The sequence below is a fragment of the Schistocerca cancellata genome, chromosome 2 (assembly GCF_023864275.1).
Source record: "Schistocerca cancellata isolate TAMUIC-IGC-003103 chromosome 2, iqSchCanc2.1, whole genome shotgun sequence".
NCBI lineage: Eukaryota > Metazoa > Arthropoda > Insecta > Orthoptera > Acrididae > Schistocerca > Schistocerca cancellata.
This window is the reverse complement of record NC_064627.1, coordinates 871,244,888-871,270,468: the sequence shown is the minus strand read 5'-3', so window position 1 is coordinate 871,270,468 and position 25,581 is coordinate 871,244,888. Positions and strand designations below refer to the sequence as shown.

General features: G+C 41.8%; 1 protein-coding gene across 7 annotated transcripts in view; it reads left to right on the top strand.

The window, feature by feature from the left end:
- Positions 1-25,581, top strand: part of LOC126162823 (protein Mpv17-like) — a 263,732-nt gene that overhangs the window by 214,554 nt on the left and 23,597 nt on the right. For all 7 annotated transcript variants that reach the window (XM_049919580.1, XM_049919578.1, XM_049919573.1 and 4 more), the window contains exon 4: positions 10,393-10,537. In XM_049919580.1, the coding sequence (XP_049775537.1) occupies positions 10,393-10,536 (144 nt within the window). In that variant the 3' untranslated portion in view covers position 10,537. The remainder of the gene's footprint in view (positions 1-10,392; positions 10,538-25,581) is intronic.

Genomic DNA, 25,581 nt, shown 5'->3' with positions numbered 1-25,581 from the left:
GAACAGCTGCAGTCCCATTCCATCAAAAAAGGTGGAATTATAAAAACAGTATATCCACTTGTGGCGTCGCAACTAGTGCACGATCGCTCATTTGTCTATTAAAAACTTTACTTCAGAATGTATGTGGGCTGCAATGTAAGCTGGTAGAGTATTATACAGTCAGTAACGGACGAGTTATGTCCTGCAGACTGACGTCACGACCATCTGTTGCAGCTGTGCGTGTGAAAGCAGTGGAGTAGCGCTGGCAGGCCACTTACATGATACGAAACTAAAAATATTAATAACTAATAAAGGAATAACCTGAGGAACGTCATATTTGATGTAAATCCTTCTGTTGTGAAAACAAATAATGCTCTGATAACACTTTCAGTGTTCATATGTTAATTTGGAAAGTTTTTAGTTTCAGAAAACCTCTGTAACTTTTCTATAATAATAATTTCAAGAATTATAAGTAAATATGTGTATTGTGTGTTCGGGTGCGTGTGAATGAGAATGCATGTGTGAGAGTATGTGGGACGTTCGGCATTATTAAAAATCATTCATGTAATTCTCTACAGGAACTGGCAAGTGTTCCAACTCTGTAACGTGGAAACGAATCCACTAGTGGTTCCCCTACTAGTGAATGTCGGATGTCTTCATCTACATCTACATCTACATCTACATCCATACTCCGCAACCACCCAACGGTGTGTGGCGGAGGGTACCTTGAGTACCTCTATCGGTTCTCCCTTCTATTCCAGTCTCGTATTGTTCGTGGAAAGAAGTATTGTCGGTATGCTTCTGTGTGGGCTCTAATCTCTCTGATTTTATCCTCATGGTCTCTTCGCAAGATATATGTAGGAGGAAGCAATATACTGCTTGACTCTTCGGTGAAGGTATGTTCTCGAAACTTTAACAAAAGTCCGTACCGAGCTACTGAGCATTTCTCCTGCAGAGTCTTCCACTGGAGTTTATCTATCATTTCCGTAACGCTTGCACAATTACTAAATGATCCTGTAATGAAGTGCGCTGCTCTCCGTTGGATCTTCTCTATCTCTTCTATCAACCCTATCTGGTACGGATCCCACACTGCTGAGCATTATTTAAGCAGTGGGCGAACAAGCATACTGTAACCTACTTCCTTTGTTTTCGGGTTGCATTTCCTTAGGATTCTTCCAATGAATCTCAGTCTGGCATCTGCTTTACCAGCTATCAACTTTATATGATCATTCCATTTTAAATCACTCCTAATGTGTACTCCCAGATAATTTATGGAATTAACTGCTTCCAGTTGGTGACCTGCTATTTTGTAGCTAAATAATAAGGGATCTATCTTTCTATGTATTCGCAGTGCATTACAGTTGTCTACATTGAGATTCAATTGCCATTTCCTGCCCCATGCGTCTATTCGCTGCAGATCCTCCTGCATTTCAGTACAATTTTCCATTGTTACAACCCCTCGATACACCACAGCATCATCTGCAAAAAGCCTCAGTGAACTTCCGATGTCATCCACAAGGTCATTTATGTATATTGTGAATAGCAATGGTCCTATGACACTCCCCTGCGGCACACCTGAAATCGCTCTTACTGACTTCTCTCCATTGAGAATGACATGTTGCGTTCTGTTATCTAGGAACTCTTCAATCCAATCACAGAATTGGTCTGATAGTCCATATGCTCTTACTTTGTTGATTAAACGACTGTGGGGAACTGTATCGAACGCCTTGCAGAAGTCAAGAAACATGGCATCTACCTGCAGCCCGTGTCTATGGCCCTCTGACTCTTGTGGACGAATAGTGCGAGCTGGGTTTCACACGACCATCTTTTTCAAAACCCATGTTAATTCCTACAGAGTAGATTTCTAGTCTCCAGAAAAGTCATTATACTCGAACATAATACGTGTTCCAAAATTCTACAACTGATCGACGTTACAGATATAGGTCTATAGTTCTACACATCTGTTTGACGTCCCTTCTTGAAAACTGGGATGACCTGTGCCCTTTTCCAATCCTTTAGAATGCTACGCTCTTCTAGAGTCCTACAGTACACCACTGCAAGAAGGGGGCAAGTTCCTTTGCGTACTCCATGTAAAATCGAACTGGTATCCCATCAGGTCCAGCGGCCTTTCCTCTTTTGAGCGATTTTAATTGTTTCTCTATCTCTCTGTCATCTATTTTGATATCTACCATTTTGTCATCTGTTCGACAATCTAGAGAAGGAACTACAGTGCAGTCTTCCTCTGTGAAACAGCTTTGGAAAAAGACATTTAGTATTTCGGCCTTTAGTCTGTCATCCTCTGTTTCAGTACCATTTTGGTCACAGAATGTCTGGACATTTTGTTTTGATCCACCTACCGCTTTGACATAAGACCAAAATTTCTTAGGATTTTCTGCCAAGTCAGTACATAGAACTTTACTTTCGAATTCATTGAACGCCTCTCGCATAGTCCTCCTCACACTACATTTCACTTCGCGTAATTTTTGTTTGTCTGCAAGGCTTTGGCTATGTTTATGTTTGCTGTGAAGTTCCCTTTGCTTCCGCAGCAATTTTCTAATTCGGTTGTTGTACCGCGGTGGCTCTTTTCCATCTCATATGATCTTGCTTGGCACATACTCATCTAACGCATATTGTACGATGTTTTTGAACTTTGTCCACTGATCCTCAACACTATCTGTACTTGAGACAAAACTTTTGTGTTGAGCCATCAGGTACTCTGTAATCTGCTTTTTGTCACTTTTGCTAAACAAAAAAATCTTCCTACCTTTTTTAATATTTCTATTTACGGCTGAAATAATCGATGCAGTAACCGCTTTATGATCGCTGATTCCCTGTTCTGCGTTAACTGTTTCAAATAGTTTGGGTCTGTTTGTCACCAGAAGGTCTAATATGTTATCGCCACGAGTCGGTCCTCTGTTTAACTGCTCAAGGTAGTTTTCAGATAAGGCACTTAAAAAAATTTCACTGGATTCTTTGTCCCTGCCACCCGTTATGAACGTTTGAGTCTCCCAGTCTATATCTGGCAAATTAAAATCTCCACCCAGAACTATAACATGGTGGGGAAATCTACTCGAAATATTTTCCAAATTACCCTTCAGGTGCTCAGCCACAACAGCTGCCGAGCCAGGGGGCCTATAGAGACATCCAATTACCATGTCTGAGCCTGCTTTAACCATGACCTTCACCCAAATTATTTCACATTTCGGATCTCCGTCAATTTCCTTCGATACTATTGCACTTCTTATCGCTATAAACATGCCTCCCCCCTCACTGTCTAGCCTGTCTCTGCGGTATACATTCCAATCTGAGTTTAGGATTTCATTACTGTTTACGTCTGGTTTCAGCCAACTTTCTGTCCCTAGTACCATATGTACATTGTGACCGTTTATTAATGAGAGCAGTTCTGGGACCTTTCTATAGACGCTCCTGCAGTTTACTATTAGCACATTAATATTGTTATTCCCTGTTGCATTTTGCCTACTCCTACCTTGCTGCGTCTCAGGAGGCGTCTTGTCGGGCCTAGGGAGGGAATTCTTTAACTTAAAAAACCCACATGTGCACTCCAAACGTATTCCGCTACCCTTGTAGCCGCTTCTGGCATGTAGTGCACACCTGACCTATTCAGGGGGACCCTACATTTCTCCACCCGATAGCGGAGGTCGAGAAATTTGCACCCCAGATCTTCGCAGAATCGTCTGAGCCTCTGGTTTAAGCCTTCTACTCGGCTCCAAACCAGAGGACCGCGATCGGTTCTGGGAACGATACTACAAATAGTTAGCTCAGATTCCACCCCGCGAGCGAGGCTTTTCGCCTTCACCAATTCCACCAACCGCCTGTACGAACTGAGGATGACCTCTGAACCCAGACGGCAGGAGTCATTGGTGCTGACATGAGCAACAATTTGCAGTCGGGTGCACCCAGTGCTCTCTATCGCCGCCGGCAGGGCCTCCTCCACATCTCGGATGAGACCCCCCGGCAAGCAAACAGAGTGAACACTGGCCTTCTTCCCTGACCTTTCTGCTATTTCCTTAAGGGGCTCCATCACCTGCCTAACGTTGGAGTTCCCAATAACTAATAAACCTCTCCCACCATGTGCCTGCTTGGGCCTTGCTGAAGGAGCGACCACACGTCCACTCACAGGCAGAGCGGGCGATGCCACACGGGCAGCCTCCACATTGACCCTCCGCCTCGTGTGCCACGAATGCCGCTGAACCCGACACTCCCCTTGGGGAGAGGGTGGCCCAACTGCGCCCAGTATCTATGAAGATGTCTCGACAACAGGGATAGTGGGTGAAGCATTTAACACCTAGGGTGTACCATGCGACGCACCAGACTCCCCACTGCTGCTACGCTCCGAGGCAGCAGGCCGAAGACGGCTGACCACGGCTATCAACACGTTCAGCTGTTCACGAACAGTGGCCAGTTCCTCCTGCATCTGTACACAGTAGTCACACATCCTATGTATGTATGCTTATGTATAGGACAGCCAGAACATTCTCGACTACATAATAAATTTGCAGATGTAGAGTAAAGCTTATAGTTCATTTTGTTTTGTTTATTTAATTAGAGAGTTTTGTGTTACTTAATTTGATGGCCTCAATGAGCCTAGAGAAGTGGTTGGTGCTTGCTAGATTTTAGCGTGAGACGCACCCTACAAGTGAGTTCTCATTGGTCGTATGTGCTGACAGCCAATGAGAAGCGAGATGGTTGGCCGCCTAGCGAGGAGATATAGTTTTGAGTTTGGGAGAGTGAGAAGGGAGTCGCGAGCTAGCTTTGATTGGAGGCAGTTATGCTGGATGTGACTTTTCTCATTATGTGTTAGATGAAGTTTTGGGATGACTTCCGCATTATGGTCCAGTGTTAATGGTATCTGGTAGTGACCAGAAACTGTTTATGAAAACTTTAGAGTGTTGTGATAATTCGTTCCAACAAAAATCGCGAGTGAACTTTGAATTATATAGCGTGGCGGTACTGAGTATATTCTTACTGAGTATTTTATGGCAAGCATAAACTTTAACTAAAGACAACCACTGAATATCGTGCAGAAGTAATTGGCCGATCATTGACTGTGTTACAAGTAATTGGTTTCGGAATTTGGGAAGGTAAAAGTTCTGGCTGTTTTAGGTACGGTGATAACTGTGAGCAGAAACTTCAGTAAGTTTCGTAAATGTGGGCTGATGATCTTGCTTCACGGCAATAAAGATCTATTGAAGGTTTAAATTTGAACTTCATGTTTAAAGTACAAGTGACATCCCCTTTCTGAATCATTTCTTTAAAGTACATAGACAATTTTCAGCAAATTTTACTTATAGCGGCCTCCGGTGTGTAGCTATGAGGTTACAGTTTCCTCAACACTGCTTTTCTGTGATCTCGTAAGTAGCTGCAGTCAGGAGTTTACGTGCGAAGATCTACCGCTGTAAAGAGGTAGGTGAACAAAAATTATAAAAGAAATTGCATTGCAGCAGCAACGTATAATCCGCTGCAATTGGAGCATCGCACCCACGCACGTAAAAAAAAAATATCCATCGCACACTATCTCCTCAAATCATTAGGCCCATCCCAGAACCTCCCCCATGAGTCTATCCACCTACATGCTGCCTAAAATTCATAAATCCAACCAGCCAGGGCACCCTATTGTGGCTTTTTACTGTGCCCCACTGAGAGAATCTCTGCTCATGCCGACAAACACCTTCATCCTTTTACCTATAACTTACTCTTCTGTATAACATACACCAACCATTTCTTCCACTGACCCTCCAGAGTTGCTGTTTCTTTACCACACAGCACACCGTTCATCATTATTAATGCCAGGTCCCTCTACACTAACATCCCTAATGCCTATGGCCTTGCTGCTATTGAACATTACCTATCCCAATCCCCAACTGACTCCAAACCTATAAACTCCTTGCTGATCACCATAATCAACTACATTCATCTTCACCCAAAACTGCTCCTTTTTGAGAGCATCACAGACAGAGAAATCCGTGTTACAGCAATGGGCACCTGCATGACACTATCCTATGCCAAAACATGTTCATGGGCCATCTAGAGGAATCATTCCTAACCGTCCAGAATCCCAGACCCCTCAACTTAGGTTCACTGATGACATGTTCATGATCTGGATTGTGGGTTAGGATGCCCTATCCACAGTTCCAAAAACCTCAACACCTTCTCCCACATTCATTTCACCTGTTCCTCCTCATCCCAGCAACTCACCTACATCGATGTTGACCTCCACCTCAAAGATGGCTACATCAGGACCTCTGTCCATATCAAACCTACCAACCACCTGCAGTACCTCAACTTCGGCAGCTGCCAACCATTCCATATCAAGAAATCCCTTCCATACAGCCTAGTCACCCCTGGCTGTCACATCTGTATTGACGAGTGGTGCCTCTCAAAATATACTGAGGCCTTTACAGACTGTAATTCCCCCCTAACCTTGTACTAAAACAGATCTCCTGTACCTTATCTGTCCAGTCAAACACCACCTCCCAAAGTCCCACTGTCCGGCCACAGAGGAGCATTTCCCTCATGACTCAGTACCACCCAGTACTGAACCAACTGAATCATGTTTTACACCAGGGTTTCAACTAACTCTCATCATGCCCTGAAATTAGGAATATCCTACCCGCTATCCTTCCCACCTCTGCCACAGATGGTAATGAATTTTCTTTGCAATTTTCCGTTCATGGCCGAGTAAAGGATTTGGCAAAGATCTTCATTATCAAGTAATCTCTATATGCAATAGCATTTGAAAACAATCCACAGTTGTCTCTAGGAATTGTCACAATTTTTATTACTGGAATGGTATTCAGCTCTTGACAACTGCACTACTCCACTCAGTGTATAACACTGAAGTCAAGCAAATTGTCAACCTATTCAAGGCTCAGATGTCAAAAGTTATGATGATGGTGTCCCCTAGGGGAGCTCTTTCCAGCTTCCTTTTAACATAATGTTTAATCCCAGTTCAAGACTGGAAATTAACAGAGGCCCTTGAAAGGTACACGCATGAAACTACAAGATCTGTTCAAAAAATTCTGGAACATTGTAATTTCACATCAGTGATGTGTTGGAGCGAAATGTCATTGCCATCCTTGTTTAATGTGTAACTGCCAGATGTTTCATTGCTGTATATTTGTTAGTTATTGTTCATTGCTGTATTGAGTAGAACATTGTGTGGCACAGTTTGTGAATTTCAAGATGGCAGAGTTAGAAGAGCAATGTGTCATCATTAAATTTTGCATGAAACTCAAGAAAACGTTTACAGAGACACACCAAATGATACAGGAAGCTTATAGTGATGAGTGCTTAAGCCATACTTGGCGTTATGAATGGTTCACACAGTTTAAAAATGGTTGGACTGAATTTAGAGGTGACTCTCATTCAGGATGCCCTTCGTCATCTACCGACGATGCTCATGTCTTGAAGATCAATGAGATTGTGCTTGCCAATCAAAGACTGTTCAAGAGATTGCAGAAGAATGTAAAATTTCTGTCGGATCTTGTTATGAAATCCTGACACAGCATCTTGGAATGCCTCATGTTGCCGCCAAGTTCATCCCATGGCTCATGAGTCAAGACCAGAAAGATCTTCACCTCACAATCTGTGAAGAGCTTCTGGATTGCACAAATGAGACTGAGATATTCCTTAAGAGAATCATAACTGGTCATGATATGTGGGTCTACAGTTATGATGTTGAGACCAAGGTTCAGTCTTCACAATTGACCAGAAAAGGTTCTCCAATACCAAAATAAGATTGTCAGTTCAGGTAAAATGTCAATTTGATAGTTTGCTTTGACTTTGACTTTGGAGGATTTGTTTATCATGAATTCACGCCACAGGGACAAACTCTTAAATCGATGGTACTACTATTGGAATGGGTTGCAATGCCTGTGAGAAAATGTGAGAAGGAAATGGCCTGAAAAGTGGTTAAACAATTCATGGCTCTTACATAATGATCAGCATCTACACATTCATCCCTGTTGGTGCATGACTATTGCACAAAAAATGAAATTACTGTGCTGCCGCCGGCCAGAGTGGCCGAGCGGTTAAAGGCGTTAGAGTCTGGAACCTCACGACCGCTACGGTCGCAGGTTCGAATCCTGCCTAGGGCATGGATGTGTGTGATGTCCTTAGGTTAGTTAGGTTTAAGTAGTTCTAAGTTCTAGGAGACTTATGACCACAGCAGTTGAGTCCCATAGTGCTCAGAGCCGTTTGAACCATTTTTTACTGTGCTGCCTCATCCTCTGTACTTTCCAGACCTGACCCTTGCAGACTTTTTCTGAGGTTGAAAACCCCATGAAAGGGTGAAAATTTGCAATGATAGACAAGATAAAAGAAAATTTGCAGATAGTGTTTCAAGCAATCCAGTAAGAGGCATACCAAGTCTGCTTCCAGAAGTGGAAATGGCATTGGCACAGCATATCAGTTGTTGAGGAGAGATTTCAAAAGAGACCATACACAATAAGTAAAAGGTAAACACAGAAAAATTTTGTGGACGAAGTTCTGGAATTTTTTGAACATAATACTGGACCTTTTATACTGGTCATAGTCAGCTCAGGGGATGCTTCAGTGACAATACTATTCTGTAGGCTCCCATGTCTGCCCTCCCATTTTTAGTCATCTCAGGGGGAGGGGGCAAGGGGTGGATGCCTGTCGTTGTCATTGGGCAGAGAATATGTGAGCTCTTCATCATCTTATCTAAATAAGGACAGCTAAAACACCACTCAGATCAATTGCAAATGCAACAGCCTTCTGGCACCACACTGATAATAGTGCCTCTCAAAACTGATCCCAACCACTATCCCTGTGACCATCAGCTCTGTTAAGAGACACACAGCCATTGATTTCAGCAAAGTCTAAACCATCAACTGTACCACCCGTAACTGTGCTACAAACATTCCCTACAACTCCCGTCAGAGGAACATGCATGTTTATGTATAGGGGAGCTGTTCTCTGTACCTGTTGAAGTGAACTGATAATTTTGAATCATTAATATAGAGGTCTTCTTGGACTTTGTACATGCTTGGAATACTCTTGGGTGTTGCTTTATGGATGGTGAACCTTACTTATCTTGCTGATTTAGATATGGCTTTTGAATTTCTTGGATATCTTGATAGCCAAAAGAACCTTGCATTAGCTGGATGTTATATTAGTTGCAGTGTAGCTGTAATCTACAAATTGATAATAAGCTAATTCAAAATTGTTAAGGCTTTCATGGCCACTTGTTGACAAACTGCCTATTGGCTTCTGTCTCGGGTTCTTCGGCCGACGTTCATCTAATGATTTTTCTGACGTTTCGCCAACACGAGTGGCTGGCATTGTCAAAGCTTCACCCTCCATTGCAGTTCACCACCGGCAATGGAGGGTGAAACTTTGACAATGCCAGCCACTCGTGCTGGTGAAACGTCAGAAAAATCATTAGATGAACGTCGGCCGAAGAACCCAAGACAGAAGCCAATAGGCAGTTTGTCAATAAGCTAATTAATGGCAGTATCAGTACGAAAGTTTTATGTCGTATGTCAGTTGTGCTGCAATTACTATGCAGTATTCTATGCCTCCAGTAGGAATGGTATCACCAAACAATAGCTGTCTTCAACATGACTACGTGGTTTTTGAACCTGTTGCCAGTTTGCATTCTCCTCACACCATTTCCTACATTATTTTTTTAGCTATACCCTCCCTCCTTCAAACACACACTCACATGCATGTAATTTTACTTTAAAGGTCAGAACTAGCCTACTTTCTGAGCTTTTACTGTAGTAATATGCATGATTGAGAAAGCCAGTCAAATTACAATAGTTTTACTGCAGAAACCGCTACCACATCCAGTACATTGTTCTTGCACATTCCCACGTTAGTAGCAGTTAGACAAACAGTGATCCACAAGTGGAGTGAAGTTCACACGAGACATTTTTGAATGAGAATGAGATCACTTTGCTTCAGGGTTCAATAGAAAGCATTTAGATGTTTTTGCGCAATGGTACTGGATGGCAGCTATCTGTGCTGCTCTTGATGTGTGACTGTCAGCGCTGTCTGTAGGTGCCACCTTCTGGAGATCATATTTAGTTGCAGTATGGCTGTGAGATCTGATTAAAAATACTTGTGATAGGTCACTGCCTCTCTTCCTGCTGAGCTTAGATAGGTGGTAAGGTACTGATACAACTGGTGTGATAACCATGGGTTACCAAAGTTATGTGTGACTATGTGCTGCCTGTCATTCACCTGCTGGTGAATGGAAGTTTATTTTAATACTTTTTGTTGCTTCCACAATTGAGTTTTTCCATTACTGTAATATTTTCATCCATTTTGTTTATCTTGGATCTTTGCTTTCCATGTAATCACTGAAGTAACTTTTTATTTTTAAATGTAACTTTAGTATCATACTGAAATACTTTTTTGCTCATACAGGTATGGCCTGCTGTCCAGCTTATAAACTTTGGCTTCGTTCCTGTGAACTTCCAGGTACCTGTCACGCAAGTTGTGGGTGTTGGTTGGAACACTTACCTTTCCTGGAAGGCTCATCGACCACCACAAAAGTCTGCTGTAGAGTGAGGTGATGGTTTTTTTACACTTATCTCTGTATAGCTACATAAGTTTTGTATGATTGCTATAATGGTAATCATTGTCATCAATTTTATCTCAGTGTTCTTCTATTTCTCATTGGAAGCCGTAATATCTATTGGGCTACTCTATTTTCTTGCAGAGTGTCACTACTTATTTATAGGTTGCTTGTAACAAATAACATTTTTTATCAATTTACCTCTTACAGTTTTCCGCTGTGTACTCATTGTTCTGTTGTTTTCTGCAAGCACACTTTCTGTTTCTTTTACTTTCCTCTTTTCAAGACTGTGTAATAAATGCTTTGCAGTGTAACATCAGTTGATCAGTTTTCCAACAGCAGCTGAATGGAATAAGTGAAAAATCAGCAATTTTCTAGATCGTAGGTGATCATATATCAACAAACTATGACTACATGTACAGACATACTCTGTGAGTCACCATACAGCGCATGTGTAGGATACCTTGTACTACTGATGGTTTCCTGTTTCAATAGCAAATGGTAGTAGGGGAAAAAGACTGTATTTATGCCTGTACAAGCCCTGATTTCTCTAGTCTTTCTGATCCTTACACAAGATGTATGTTGTTGACAGTAGGATCATTCAGCAGTCTTATCACAAATGTTGGTTCTCTAAACTTTCTCAACAATGTTTCACAAAGATCATGTCTTGTTGCCTGCAGGAATTCCCATTTGAGATCACAGAGAATTTCTGTAATACTCTTATGTTGATCAAACCTACTGGTAACAAATCTAGCAGCATGCCTCTAAATTTCTTCATTGTCCTCAGAATGGGTCATTCATGTGTTCTCTCTGCAATCTCCTTTAGAGATGAGATACAGAATTTTTACAGTCAAGCAAAGTTAACCATTTGCCTTTCTACAACTGACTTTATGTGTTTGTTCCATTTTGTGTCACTTTAGAACAATATGAGTACATATTTAATCAATGTGGCTGTCTCAGGCAGCACTCCACTGATGCTGTATCCAATCATTGCAGGACTGTTTTTCCTATTCATCTGCATTAACTTAAATTTTGACACATTTAGAGCCAACTGCCATTCATCATACCAAATAGAAATTTTGTCTAACTCATCCAGTATCCTCCCATAGTCACTTAAAGACAATACTTTATCATACACTTCATTATCAACAGCAAACACTCACAGATTGCTATTCACCCTTTCCATGAGATTGTTTGTATATCGAGAAACAAGAGTACAACATATTGGGTTTTAATACTTAAAAAGTTTTCAAAGCAATCATATATCTGAGATCCTATCCCATATGCTCAGACCTTCATTAATATTTGACATGTAGCATTGTGTCAGTAGTTTTTTGGAAATCTAGGAATATGGAATCTGGCTGTTGCCCTTCATCCATGTTCCACAGGATTTTGTGTGAAAAAAGGGCAAGCTGACTTTTGCACCACCAATACTTTTTATATCCATGTTGATTTGTGAAGAGGAGCTGTTTCTTTGCAAGGAAAGTTGTTATGGTTGAAATCAAGAATTCTGCAGCAGACCAGTGTCTAGGATATTGATTCATAATTTTATACTTCTGTTCTTTTACCCTTCTTCGGTACAGGGTCACCTATGCAGTTTTGTGGCTGACTTGGACTTTGTGCTGAGCAGGAGATTTGTGATAAATGCAAGCTAAGTAAGGGGTCTTTTCTGGAGTTTACTTTCTGTAAAATGAACTGGGATTCTATTTGGACCTAGCAACTTATTTGTTTTCAACTCTTTCAGATGCTGTTCAGTGCCAAGGGTGCCTATTTCTACAGGGTGAAAAGTATTTAAACCGAAAAACTATGGGAGGTTGTAGGGAACATCAAAACAAATATTTTTCCCTAATGTCATTTTTTCCTATGAGGAGTATTTAAAACAGAAGAGGAAGATATCTCTGGCGGCAAATTGATTAAACCAACAAACACTTTTCCATTTTTTTATGACCAAGAGACAACACATTAACACAACCCAATTTCAGTTACAATGCCTCCATTGACACGTAAACAAAGGTTACACCATCAGATCATGTTCTGTCTGACATGGGCATAAATCCCAGGAGTATCCTGAATTGTTCCTGCTGCTTTTACTATCTGAGCAACTGGGTTCTCTTCTGATGCAACAGGAGTTGCGTAAACAAGGTTGCGCATCTCTCCCCACACAAAAAAGTCCAGATGGGACATATCTGGGGATCGAGCAGGCTATGGTACAGGACCACCTCTGCCAATCCACGTTTCTAGGAACCGTCGGTCCAGGGATTGACGCGCACGAAGACTGAAATGTGCTGGCGCCCCGTCATGTTGGAACCACATGCATTATCTTGTAGGGAGTGGGACGTCTTCCAGCAATTCTGGCAATCCTCTGGTGAGAAAATTGTAATAGTGCCTGCCATTTAATGGCCTAGGTAGCAGATACGGCCCAGTTAAACAGTCCCCAACAACACCGATCCACGCATTAATGAAGAACAGCACTTGATGAGCGCTAGTAACTGTGGCATGTGGATTATCATCACTCCAAACATGCGAATTGTGCATGTTGAAGACTCCATCATGCCTGAACGATGATTCATCAGTAAACAACACAGAGGATGGAAATGTAGGATGCATTTCACACTGTTCCAAGTATCACTGTGAAAACTGTGCTCTGGGTGGATAATCAACTGGTTCCAGGTTGTGTACACACTGTAAGTGAAATGGACGTAACATTTGCTCTCGAAGGACTGTTCTTACATTCAGCTGATTCGTCCCCATGTTACATGCAATTGCACGAGTGCTGATTGAAGGATCCCACTCTACATGCTGCAGGACAGCTTCCTCAAATTGCAGCGTTCTTAACGTGCAATGGCGTCCCTGTCCAGGTAATCTGCTAAATGACCCGGTCTCGCACAGACGTTGGTACACAGCAACAAAGGTTGTATGATGTGGGATACGGGGATGAGGATATAGTTGTTGATAAACCCGCTGTGCAGCTCGTCTGTTGTGTTGCACTACGTAGTATGATTAGATTAGATTTTAGATTAGATTTACTTTCAATTGATCCATAGTGAGGAGGTCCTCCAGGATGTGGAACATGTCAGAAAAACAACAATACATGACAAATATTTACAACTAAAACAAATAAGCTAATGTACCATTCCACAGGTCCCAAATGGAATGATTGTCATTTTTTAATGAACACTAAGAGTCATTTTACAAATACTAATGCACTGAATTTAAAATAAAAAAGTTTTTTATTTATTTATAAGGTAATAAACATGTAATACAACTACTGTAATACTTATTTACAATGAACACATTACTGCACTGAAATGGTGCAGAAGTTAGATTATACTTACACACTTACACACACACACACACACACACACACACACACACACACAAATTTTCAGTGAACACATTACTGCACTGAAATTGTGCAGAAGTTATGTTGTACTTATATACAAATCAGTTGGTTTTACTAAGAAATTCATCAGTGGAGTAGAAGGAGTTGGCCACCAATAAATCCTTTAGGCTTCTCTTAAACTGAATTTCATTGGTTGTTAAGCTTTTTATGGCTGCTGGCAAGTTATTGAAAATGTGTGTTCCTGACTAATGCACACCTTTTTGTACAAGACTAAGTGACTTTAAATCCTTGTGAAGATTATTCTTATTTCTAGTATTGATTCCATGAATTGAGCTATTGGTTTGAAAAAGTGATATATTTTTAATGACAGATTTCATTAAGGAATAAATATATTGGGAAGCTGTAGTTAGTATCCCTAGTTCCCTAAACAAGCTTCTGCAGGATGTTCTTGAGTTCACACCACATATAATTCTTACTGCACGTTTTTGTGCCCGGAAAACTTTAGCTTGGCTTGTTGAATTACCCCAAAAAATAATCCCATATGACAGTATGGAATGAAAGTAAGCATAGTATGCCAGCTTTTTCATTTTTATATCCCCTATGTCTGACAAAATTCGCATTGCAAACAGAGATTTGTTAAGACGCTTCAGCAGTTCTGTGGTGTGCTCCTCCCAGTTGAATTTATTATCAAGCTGTAATCCCAAGAATTTAACACTGTCCACTTCTTCTATCTTCTTGTCATCGTATGTTAGACATATACTCTTGGGACACCCCTTACAAGTTCTGAACAGCATGTAGTGTGTTTTTTCAAAGTTTAGTGACAAAGAATTGGCTAGGAACCAGTGATTAATGTCCACAAATATTTTATTGGCTGATCTTTCTAAGACTACACTTGATTTGCTATTTATTGCAATGTTTGTATCATCAGCAAACAAAACAAACTTGGCATCTGGTAATGTTACTGATGAAAGGTCATTGATATACACAAGAAAAAGTAAGGGCCCCAAAATGGAACCTTGTGGGACCCCACATGTAATTAGTTCCCAGTTGGATGATGCCTGATAGCTTGATACATGTCTCTTTCCTAATAACACACTTTGTTTCCTGCCAGAGACATAAGATTTGAACCATTTTGCAGCATTTCCTGTTACACTATAATATTCTAGTTTACTTAAAAGGATATTGTGATTTACACAGTCAAATGCCTTTGACAGATCACAAAATATACCAGTTGCCTGCAATTTTTTGTCTAATGAATTAAGTACATTTTCACTGTAAGTGTAGATAGCCTTCTCAATATCAGAACCTTTTAGAAATCCAAACTGTGACTTTGACAGTATGTTATTTGAGATATGATGGTTATAAAGACGACTGTACATTACTTTTTCGAAAATTTTTGTGAATGCTGGCAACAGTGAAATTGGACGGAAATTTGATGCTATTTCTTTATCTCCCTTCTTAAACAGTGGCTTAACTTCAGCATATTTCAGCCATTCAGGAAATATTCCACTGATAAACGACTGGTTACACAGATAGCTTAATATGTTACTTAGCTCAGAATCACATTCTTTAATTAACTTTGTTGATATTTCATCATACCCACTAGATGTTTTTGATTTTAAAGATTTTATGATGGACATTATTTCTGTTGGGGTAGTGAGTGTCAAATTCATATTATGGAAGTTACTTGAAAAATGTTTGTTAAAAAGTTCTGCAACACTATACACATCTGTCACCAATGTATCATTTACTCTTAATGCTATTTGTTCCTCTTCATGTCTGGTTCTACCGGTCTCCTCCTTCACTATATCCTATATTGTCTTTATTTTGTTATCTGATATGACTATCTTTTCCTTGTAATATATTTGCTTTGACATCCGTATTACAGTCTTTAATATTTTGCAGTATTTCTTATATGTGCTATAGCATCAACATTGGAAATGTTTCGGATTGACAGATACAGTTTTCTTTTTGTTTTACAAGATGCACCAACCATATCAGTGTACTCACTCCAGGAGTATCGCTCCATTAGTAAACAGAGACAATGCACTTCTACACTGGTGGACAGCAGTTGCCTACAACTGAAGAGTGTAATATGCCCTCTAACAACTGAAGATTGTAATACCGCCTCTAACAACTGAAGAGAGTAATATGGCCTCCACTAGTTTAAATAATCCTCATAGGAAAAAATGACATTAGGGAAAAATATTTGTTTTGATGTCCCCTACAACCTCCCAGAGTTTGTCAGTTTAAATACTTTTCACTCTGTATATCCTCCATACAGAAATTTGTACAGCTGCCAAACAGTGTCATATCCGTATGATCCCCTTGCATGACTGAATTATTAAACGTGTGATTTAAAACATCAGTTTTCCTGAAACTTCCTGGCAGTTTAAAACTGTGTGCCGGACCGAGACTCGTACTCGGGACCAGAAGAGCTTCTGTAAAGTTCGGAAGGTAGGAGACGAGGTACTGGCAGAAGTAAAGCTGTGAGGACGGGGCGTGAGTCATGCTTGGGTGGCTCAGTTGGTAGAGCACTTGCCCACGAAAGACAATAGGTCCTGAGTTCGAGTCTCGGTCTGGCACACAGTTTTAATCTGCCAGGTAGTTTCATATCAGCGCACACTCCGCTGTAGAGTGAAAATTTCATTCTAGATCAGTTTTCCTTTTCGTGTCTTCTACTGCCTCAGCAGTTTGGTCTTTGAGTGACTTAGGGATTTTACTCTGATAAGATCTTTTATCTTTTACTAACATTTGATGGTGGAAGCTATATGTTTCTTGCAGGATTCTTTTTTTTTTTTTTTTTTTTTTTTTAAATATATAGACGCATGAATTTCTACAAACTTTTGCCTATTGACATTTATGCATTCTTTTTGAACCCAGAGTGCAACAATTTCTGTTTTCTCAGCATTTTCCAAATTTTGTTATTACAGTATAGTGAATCTTTTTCTTCCTTAGCCTATTACGTGGCAAATACTTCTGGAGCTTAATTTACAATCAGTTTAAGCTGATCAGTTTGTCTGCATCCATCATATCGTAACTACATCTACATCCATACTCCGCAAGCCACCTGATGAATGATTAAATCCGTTCATTGTCTAAAGGTAAATAGGGCACTACATTACATTACATTAATATTTTTTCCGTAGAGCATGAATTTGACATTTTGTAATGATGTGGAATGTGTCAGTTAGCGTAAGTTTTCTTTATACAGTAATTTTTTTTACTACTTCATAACTAAAAATTCATCTATTGAGTAGAGGAAGTTGTCATTCAGAAATTCTTTTAATGTTTTGAAATGCTGATTGGCTATCTGTCAGGCTTTTAATACTGTTTGGCAAATGACCAAACATGTTTTTGGCAGAATAATTTACCACTTTCTGTGCCAAAGTCAGATTTAACCCAGAATAGTGAAGATCACCCTTTCCTGTAGTGCTGTAGCTATGCACTTTGCTGTTTTTTAAATTGGGTTGGGGTACTGATAAGGAATTTCATAAGTGGATCTGTGTATTGTGAAGGTACTGTGAATATGCCAAGTTCCTTAAATAAATATCTGCAAGGTGATGTTGGGTGCACTTCAGCTGTTATTCTGATTACTTGCTTTTGTGCATTGAAGACTTTTTCTCTTAATGATGAATTACCCCAAAATATGATGCCATATGAAAGCAGTGAATGCATATAGGCACAGTAGGCCAATTTACTGATACTTTTATCACCAAACTTTGCAATAACCGTAACAGCATAAGTAGCTGAACCTAACCATTTCAGCAGATCATGAGTGTGTTTCTTCCAATTCAGTTTCTCATCAATGCACACACCCAGAAATTTTGAATATTCTGCCTTAGCAACAGACTTCTGTTCAAAGTCTAGCAATGGCTTAATGCCAGTTACTGCACAGAACTGCATAACCGTCTTTTCTAAAAATATAGTGAGAGTCCATTTGCAGAGAACCACTCAATAATTTTCTGAAAGACATTATTTACAATTTCCTCAGCCAATTCTTGTTTGCTGGTTGTGATTACTAGACCTCAGATTTTAGATAAAAACCTGTTTTGCTCCTCATTAAATAAAGGCAATAAAAACTGTACATGAATTACGCTGATTTATGATTGAAAACTCTAGTTTTATAGCACTTAAAAATACCTAATTTCAGTTTAGTACCTGACTGTACCTAAATTTTAAAAATCCAAATAATACAGTTTTTTATGACTAACTTTCTCTCTTGGTCTTCCCTGCTAAGAATTATGCAAATATTTTATCAAAAGTTGTAATTTTATAGTACCTAAAATACCTAATTTCATGTTAGAACCTGACTGTACCTCATTTTTAAAAATCCTAAAAATACCTAATTTCATGTTAGAGCATGACTGTATCTAATTTTTAAAAATCCAGTCAAATAAAATTTGTATGACTAAAACTACATGTCTGGTCTTCCTGGCTACATAGAAAACAGTAATTGAATGATAACAGGTTTGTTTGCATATGTAAACGCCAATTGTGAATCAGAAGATGGCAGCATATGCCAGGTTGTTCCAACCCTCCCTGCTCCGCAGAGCATTGTTGCTCATTGTGAACCGTCAAATGGGCTGGCAGGGCATGAAGGAGCCTTGGGATCTGCCTACGGCGCCTAACCTGCCCTGTTGGAACAGCCTGTTTAAAACACCTGCAATGTCTTCATTCAGTCGGTCAGTGTGCTGCTTGGATGTGGTGAAATATTTCACAGCGACAGTATATTTGTAGAAAGTTAAGCATGCTGAGAGTAGCCAGCTCCAAATCATCTCTGATTCATGAGTGGTCGCAAGAATTTCCTGATTTCTCTACAGACAGAAGAGTTATTCTCTGCAGCATGTGCAACAAAGATGTAAGTAAAATGTTAACCTTTTATCTGCTACGCCCACTAGGAGAACAGTGATGCCACTGCTTTTCCTGAGTTAACTTGGACCAGACACATGGGAATACAAAAATATTGTCTCTAAACCATTGATGTCGGTTAATTTTGCTAAGTAGATCTTGTACGTAAATTCTTCCACAAAGTATTTCTCTTTTTGTTTTTAGGTACATTCTGAGCAGAGGTTGCATTTAAGTCAGCATGTTGCAGGGATTAATCACCAGGCAGATTTAAAGAATAAATTGAACTTGAAACAAATATTTCTAACTAAACCAAATGCAACAAACAAAAATGAGTTTCATCTTGACCTGTGTTGAGCCATTGTTGCAGCAAACATACCATTCAATGCAGTTGAAAATAGCCAGTTCAAAAATTTTGTAGAGAAACACTGTCAGCCCAGCAGTCCATCAGAATCCACAATGAGAACTATTTAGATACTTTATACAAAAATACATTGAGCAGGATAAGGGAAGGTATAGGCGATTCATATGCATGGATCTCTGTCGACGAGACAACAGACAGACAAGATCAAAATGTGTCTAATTTGATTGTTGGAAAGTTAGATCCTGACACTCATTCTGTACCTCCTCCTCAGCTGCAGCAAGGAGCTAAAAAAGACTAAAACCAGGAAACAATTGCTCACTTTGTTAAAAAAGTCCTCAAATTACTTATCCCCAACAGTCTATATGAAAATAAAGTACCTGTAATCTACACGAAGCAGCCGCATACATGACTGCTGCTGTTAAACTGTTGAAAGTATTTTACTCAACCTCGCTCCATAACACATGTCTTGCCCATGCCATGAATCATGTAGCTGAAACAATGTGTCTCTAATTTCCACATGTAAATAAGCTAGATTCAACCATAAAAAAGGTTTTTATTAAAGCACCTGCAAGAATGCAGTTAATTTGAGAGGAACTTTCCAATGTACCACTTCCACCAGAACCCATACTTACTAGCTGGGGAACATGGCCAGAGGCCATGTAATATTACAGCGGGCTTTGGAATACATTAAGAACATTGTTCTTAAATTGCGGGAGGAGGCAGTGAGCATTATGTCAGCTAAAGATCTTCTAAAGGAACCAACAATTTCCAATGACATTGCATACAAAAATCTCCTTATGCATTTTTGGTCCCTATTATTAAAGCTCGGACTGTTCAGGGAAACTAGTCTGCACACAGCTGTGAGTGATAGAAGAGGTGAAAGAAAAAATCAACTTGATCCCAGGTTCTGTTGGTATGAAAGTTAGTGAGAAACTGCTCCAGTCACATCTGTTGACATGGAACGTTCATTCTCAGCATAAGATGCTATTAACAGACAAGAGATGCAGTTTCTCAACAGAAAATCTGGAGAAAGTGTTAGTTTTTTACTGTGACTGTAATTACGAAAATGGAAAATAACATAATATGGATTTTTGTAAATCTATTATCATTCTACACAACAAAATGTCAGATTTTGGTTACTTATTTTCTGATTTTATAACCTATTTTTGTAAGTGATAGAACCTATATTAGATACCTAATTTAAGAGTTTTAGAACCTAAAAGTCTGAGGTCTAGTGATTACTATACTTGTGTCATTAGCATAAAGAACTAGCTTTGCATCTTCGTGAATATAAAGTAACAAGTCATATATATTAAGAACAATAAGGGGCCCAAGACTGAATCCTGTGGGTCACAATTCTTGATACTTCCCCAGTTAGAGGACTCTGCTGATTTTTACAGACTACCTGCACTGTTAATTTCAACCTTCTGCATTCTTCCAGTTAAATATGAACTACATCATTTGTCCACTGTCCCACTCACACCACAATACTTTAGTTTATCTTGAAGAATTTAGTGATTCACGCAGTCAAAAGCCTTTGAGATATCACTGTATATCCCAGTGGGTCATGTTCAGTTATTCAGAGCATTTAATATTTGATCAGTGAAAGTGTGCATAGCATTTTCTGTTGAAAAGCCTTTCTGAGAACCAAATTGACATTTTGGTAGTACTTCATTTTTATAACTACGTGAAGCTACTCTTGAATGCATTACTGTTTCAAGAATTTTGGACAAAGCAGTTAGAAGTGAGACTGGGTGGTAGTTGTTATTATCAGACCTATCCCCTTCTTAATGCAATGGTTTAACAATAGTGTATTTCAGTTGTATTTCAGTCTAACCATACTTAACTTCCGTAGCTTCTTGTGGAAAGTTCATGAACTCAACAAGGTAGCTTTTAACACTGGTATATCCATGTACATCTAAATACAACATTGAAAAATACAGGATGGAATGTAACAATATTATCAAAAGGAAAGTTGATGAAGGTTTCTCGGGTCTCCAGCTGGGTGGTAGCATTGATATCTCGCGACGTTTCAGGAAGTGTCATACTACGCATCTTCTGGCGAAGATGGGTAGTATGACACTTCCCGAAACGTCGCGAGATATCAATGCTACCACCTGGCTGGAGACCCAAGAAACCTTCATCAATAGTTTACGCCGGGAAAGCCTACAGTCACATAAAAGGAACGTTGCCACTCTCCATATAGCGGAGATGCTGAGTTGCAGACAGGCACAACAAAAAGACTGTCACAAATAAAGCTTTCAGCCAGTAAGGCCTTTGTCAAAAATAGACAACAGACACACACCCACTCATGCAAATGCAACTCACACACACATGACTGCAGTTTCAGGCAACTGAAGCCACACTGTGAGCAGTATCACCAGTGAATGATGGGAGTGGCAACTGGGTGGGGGTAAGGAGGTGGCTGTGGTGGGGAGGGGAAGGGGTAGTAGGGTACGGGTGGCGGACAGTGAAGCGCTGCTGGGGAGTGTGCAGGAGATGAAGTGGAGAGAGGGTAGGGCAGTTAAGTGCAGCCAGAAGGTTAGATGGAGGGCAGAGGAGTGGTGGGAAAGGCAGGGGTAGGTGAGAAAGAAGAGAAATAAAAAGACTGGGTGTGATGGTGGAATGAGGGCTGTGTAGTGCTGGAATGGGAACAGGGAAAGGGCTGGATGGGTGAGGACAATGACTAATGAAGGTAGATGCCAGGAGGATTACGGGAATGTAGGATACATTGCAGGGTAAGTTTCCACCTGCGCAGTTTAGAAAGGCTGGTGTTGGTGGGGAGCATCCATATGGCACAGGCTGTGAAGCAGCCATTAAAATGAAGGATATCATGGTGGGCAGCATGCTCAGCAACAATGTGATTCACTTGTTTCTAGGCCACAGTTTGTCGGTGGCCATTCATCTGGACAGACAGCTTGTTGGTTGTCGTGCCCACATAAAATGCAGCACAGTGGTTGCAGCTTAACTTGTAGATCACATGACTGGTTTCACAGGTAGCTCTGCCTTTGATGGGATAGGTGATGTTTGTGGCAGGACTGGAGTAGGTAGTGGTGGGAGGATGTATGGGATAGGTCTTGCATGTGGGTCTATTACAGGGGTACGAGCCATGAGGTAAGGGGTTGGGAGCAATAGTTGGGTAGGGATGGATGAATACATTGTGTAGGATCAATGGACAGTGGAACACCACTGAGGGAGGGGTGGGAAGGATAGTGGACAGGACATTTCTCATTTCACGGCATGATGAGAAGTAGTTGAAACCCTGGCGGAGAATGTAATTCAGTTGCTCCAGTCCTGGGTTTTACTGACTTTTGAGGGGAATGCTCCTCTCTGGCCAGACGGTGGGACTTTGGGGGGGGGGGGGGGCGGGGGGAGATTGGAAAGATAAGACACGGGAGACTTCCTTTTGTGCAAAGTTGGGAGGAGGCTTCAGTGAGTCCCTCGTTATATATCAAGAGGGACAACTCATCACTGCATATTTGACCACCATGGGGGGGGGGGGCTAGGCTTTGTGGCTTCTTGGTATGGATCTGGTGGCAGCTGTCAAAATGGAGGTGTTGCTGGTGGTTAGTAGGTTTGATATGGGTGGAGGTACTGATGTAGCCATCTTTGAGGTGGAAGTCAACATTTAAGAATGTGGCTTGTGGGGTTGAGTAGGACCAGGCGAAGCAAATGGTGGAGAAGTTATTGACATTCTGGAGGAATGTGGATAGGGTGTTCTCACCCTTAATCCAGATTACAAAGATGTCATCAGTGAATCTGAACCAGTTTAGGGGTTTGGGATTCTGGGTGTTAAGGAATGATTCCTCTAGATGGCCCATGAATAGGTAGGCATAGGATGGTGACATGCAGGTGCCCATAGCCGTACCCCATATTTGTTTCTGGGTAATGCCTTCAAAGGAGAAGTAATTATGGATGAGGATATAGTTACTCATGGTGACCAGGAAGGAGGTTGTTGGTCTGGAATCCATCGGGCATTGGAAAAGGTAGTGTTAAATACACTCCTGGAAATGGAAAAAGAACACATTGACACCGGTGTGTCAGACCCACCATACTTGCTCCGGACACTGTGAGACGGCTGTACAAGCAATGATCACACGCACGGCACAGCGGACACACCAGGAACCGCGGTGTTGGCCGTCGAATGGCGCTAGCTGCGCAGCATTTGTGCACCGCCGCCGTCAGTGTCAGCCAGTTTGCCGTGGCATACGGAGCTCCATCGCAGTCTTTAACACTGGTAGCATGCCGCGACAGCGTGGACGTGAACCGTATGTGCAGTTGACGGACTTTGAGCGAGGGCGTATAGTGGGCATGTGGGAGGCCAGGTGGACGTACCGCCGAATTGCTCAACACGTGGGGCGTGAGGTCTCCACAGTACATCGATGTTGTCGACAGTGGTCGGCGGAAGGTGCACGTGCCCGTCGACCTGGGACCGGACCGCAGCGACGCACGGATGCACGCCAAGACCGTAGGATCCTACGCAGTGCCGTAGGGGACCGCACCGCCACTTCCCAGCAAATTAGGGACACTGTTGCTCCTGGGGTATCGGCGAGGACCATTCGCAACCGTCTCCATGAAGCTGGGCTACGGTCCCGCACACCGTTAGGCCGTCTTCCGCTCATGCCCCAACATCGTGCAGCCCGCCTCCAGTGGTGTCGCGACAGGCGTGAATGGAGGGACGAATGGAGACGTGTCGTCTTCAGCGATGAGAGTCGCTTCTGCCCTGGTGCCAATGATGGTCGTATGCGTGTTTGGCGCCGTGCAGGTGAGCGCCACAATCAGGACTGCATACGACCGAGGCACACAGGGCCAACACCCGGCATCATGGTGTGGGGAGCGATCTCCTACACTGGCCGTACACCACTGGTGATCGTCGAGGGGACACTGAATAGTGCACGGTACATCCAAACCGTCATCGAACCCATCGTTCTACCATTCCTAGACCGGCAAGGGAACTTGCTGTTCCAACAGGACAATGCACGTCCGCATGTATCCCGTGCCACCCAACGTGCTCTAGAAGGTGTAAGTCAACTACCCTGGCCAGCAAGATCTCCGGATCTGTTCCCCATTGAGCATGTTTGGGACTGGATGAAGCGTCGTCTCACGCGGTCTGCACGTCCAGCACGAACGCTGGTCCAACTGAGGCGCCAGGTGGAAATGGCATGGCAAGCCGTTCCACAGGACTACATCCAGCATCTCTACGATCGTCTCCATGGGAGAATAGCAGCCTGCATTGCTGCGAAAGGTGGATATACACTGTACTAGTGCCGACATTGTGCATGCTCTGTTGCCTGTGTCTATGTGCCTGTGGTTCTGTCAGTGTGATCATGTGATGTATCTGACCCCAGGAATGTGTCAATAAAGTTTCCCCTTCCTGGGACAATGAATTCACGGTGTTCTTATTTCAATTTCCAGGAGTGTAGCAGTAAGGCCATGGGAATTAGGGCTGTTAGCATAAAGGATGGTGGCATCAATAGTGACCAGCAGGTCACTATGTCGTAAAGGGACAGGAACAGTGGATATTTGATGGAGGAAATGGTTGGTAGAGTAGGTTCTCAGTAACAAGTTGAAGGTGTCGGTCTAGGAGAGCAGATATTCTTTCAGTGGGAGCACAGTAACCAGCCACAATGGAGTGTCCTGGGTGGTTGGAAGCTTGTAGAAGGCAGGAGTGCAGGGAGTGGTAGGTGTGAGCAGAGAGATGGACCTTGAGGAGAGGTTCTGGGATGAACCCAAGGATTTTGGGAGAGACCGGAGATTCTGCTGGGTTTCTGGAATGGGGTCACTGTGCCAAGCTTTCTAGGTGGATCTATCTGACAGCTAGTGGAGTCCTTCTGCTAGATAATCCTTGTAATTCAAAATTACAGTGGTGGAGTCTTTGTACGCAGGAAGGATTATAAGATCGGGGTCAGTTATTAGATGGTGGATTGAGGTTCTTTCTGCAGATGTAATGTTAGTTTGCATGTTGAGGGATTTGGGGAATGTTGTTGAGGCAAGGTTCAAGGTTAAGAATTTCTGGAAAATTAACAGGGGGTGATTTAGAGGTATTTGGGTGGATCACACTTGGATGGAGGTGTGAACTGAATTACGCAGGTTTCAGCATTGGTCTTTGGTTGGGTCTGATTGGTGGGGTTGGTGGCAAAAAAGGTTTTCCTCTGTAGGAACTGGGAGAAGGAGAGAAGGTCGCTAATGAGTCCTGCATGATTGAATTTTGGAGTGGGGCTAAAGGTGAGGACTTTGGAAAGGACTGATATTTCTGTACGGCTAAGGCTTCTGGAGGAATGGTTCATGGCTGTGTTTCAGGTCTGTTTAGGTTCTGGATTCTTTGTGGTGATGGGAGGGAGTTTTGGAGGTTGGGGTAAATGTAGTAGGTCTGCGAGGCAAGGTTTGTCAGCTATGGGGGGACAAGGGGGAGATTTGGAGGTTGTTGTAGGGGTGGTGGACAGTGGTACTCCAAGGTGGGAGTAGGAAGTGAACACAGTGGAG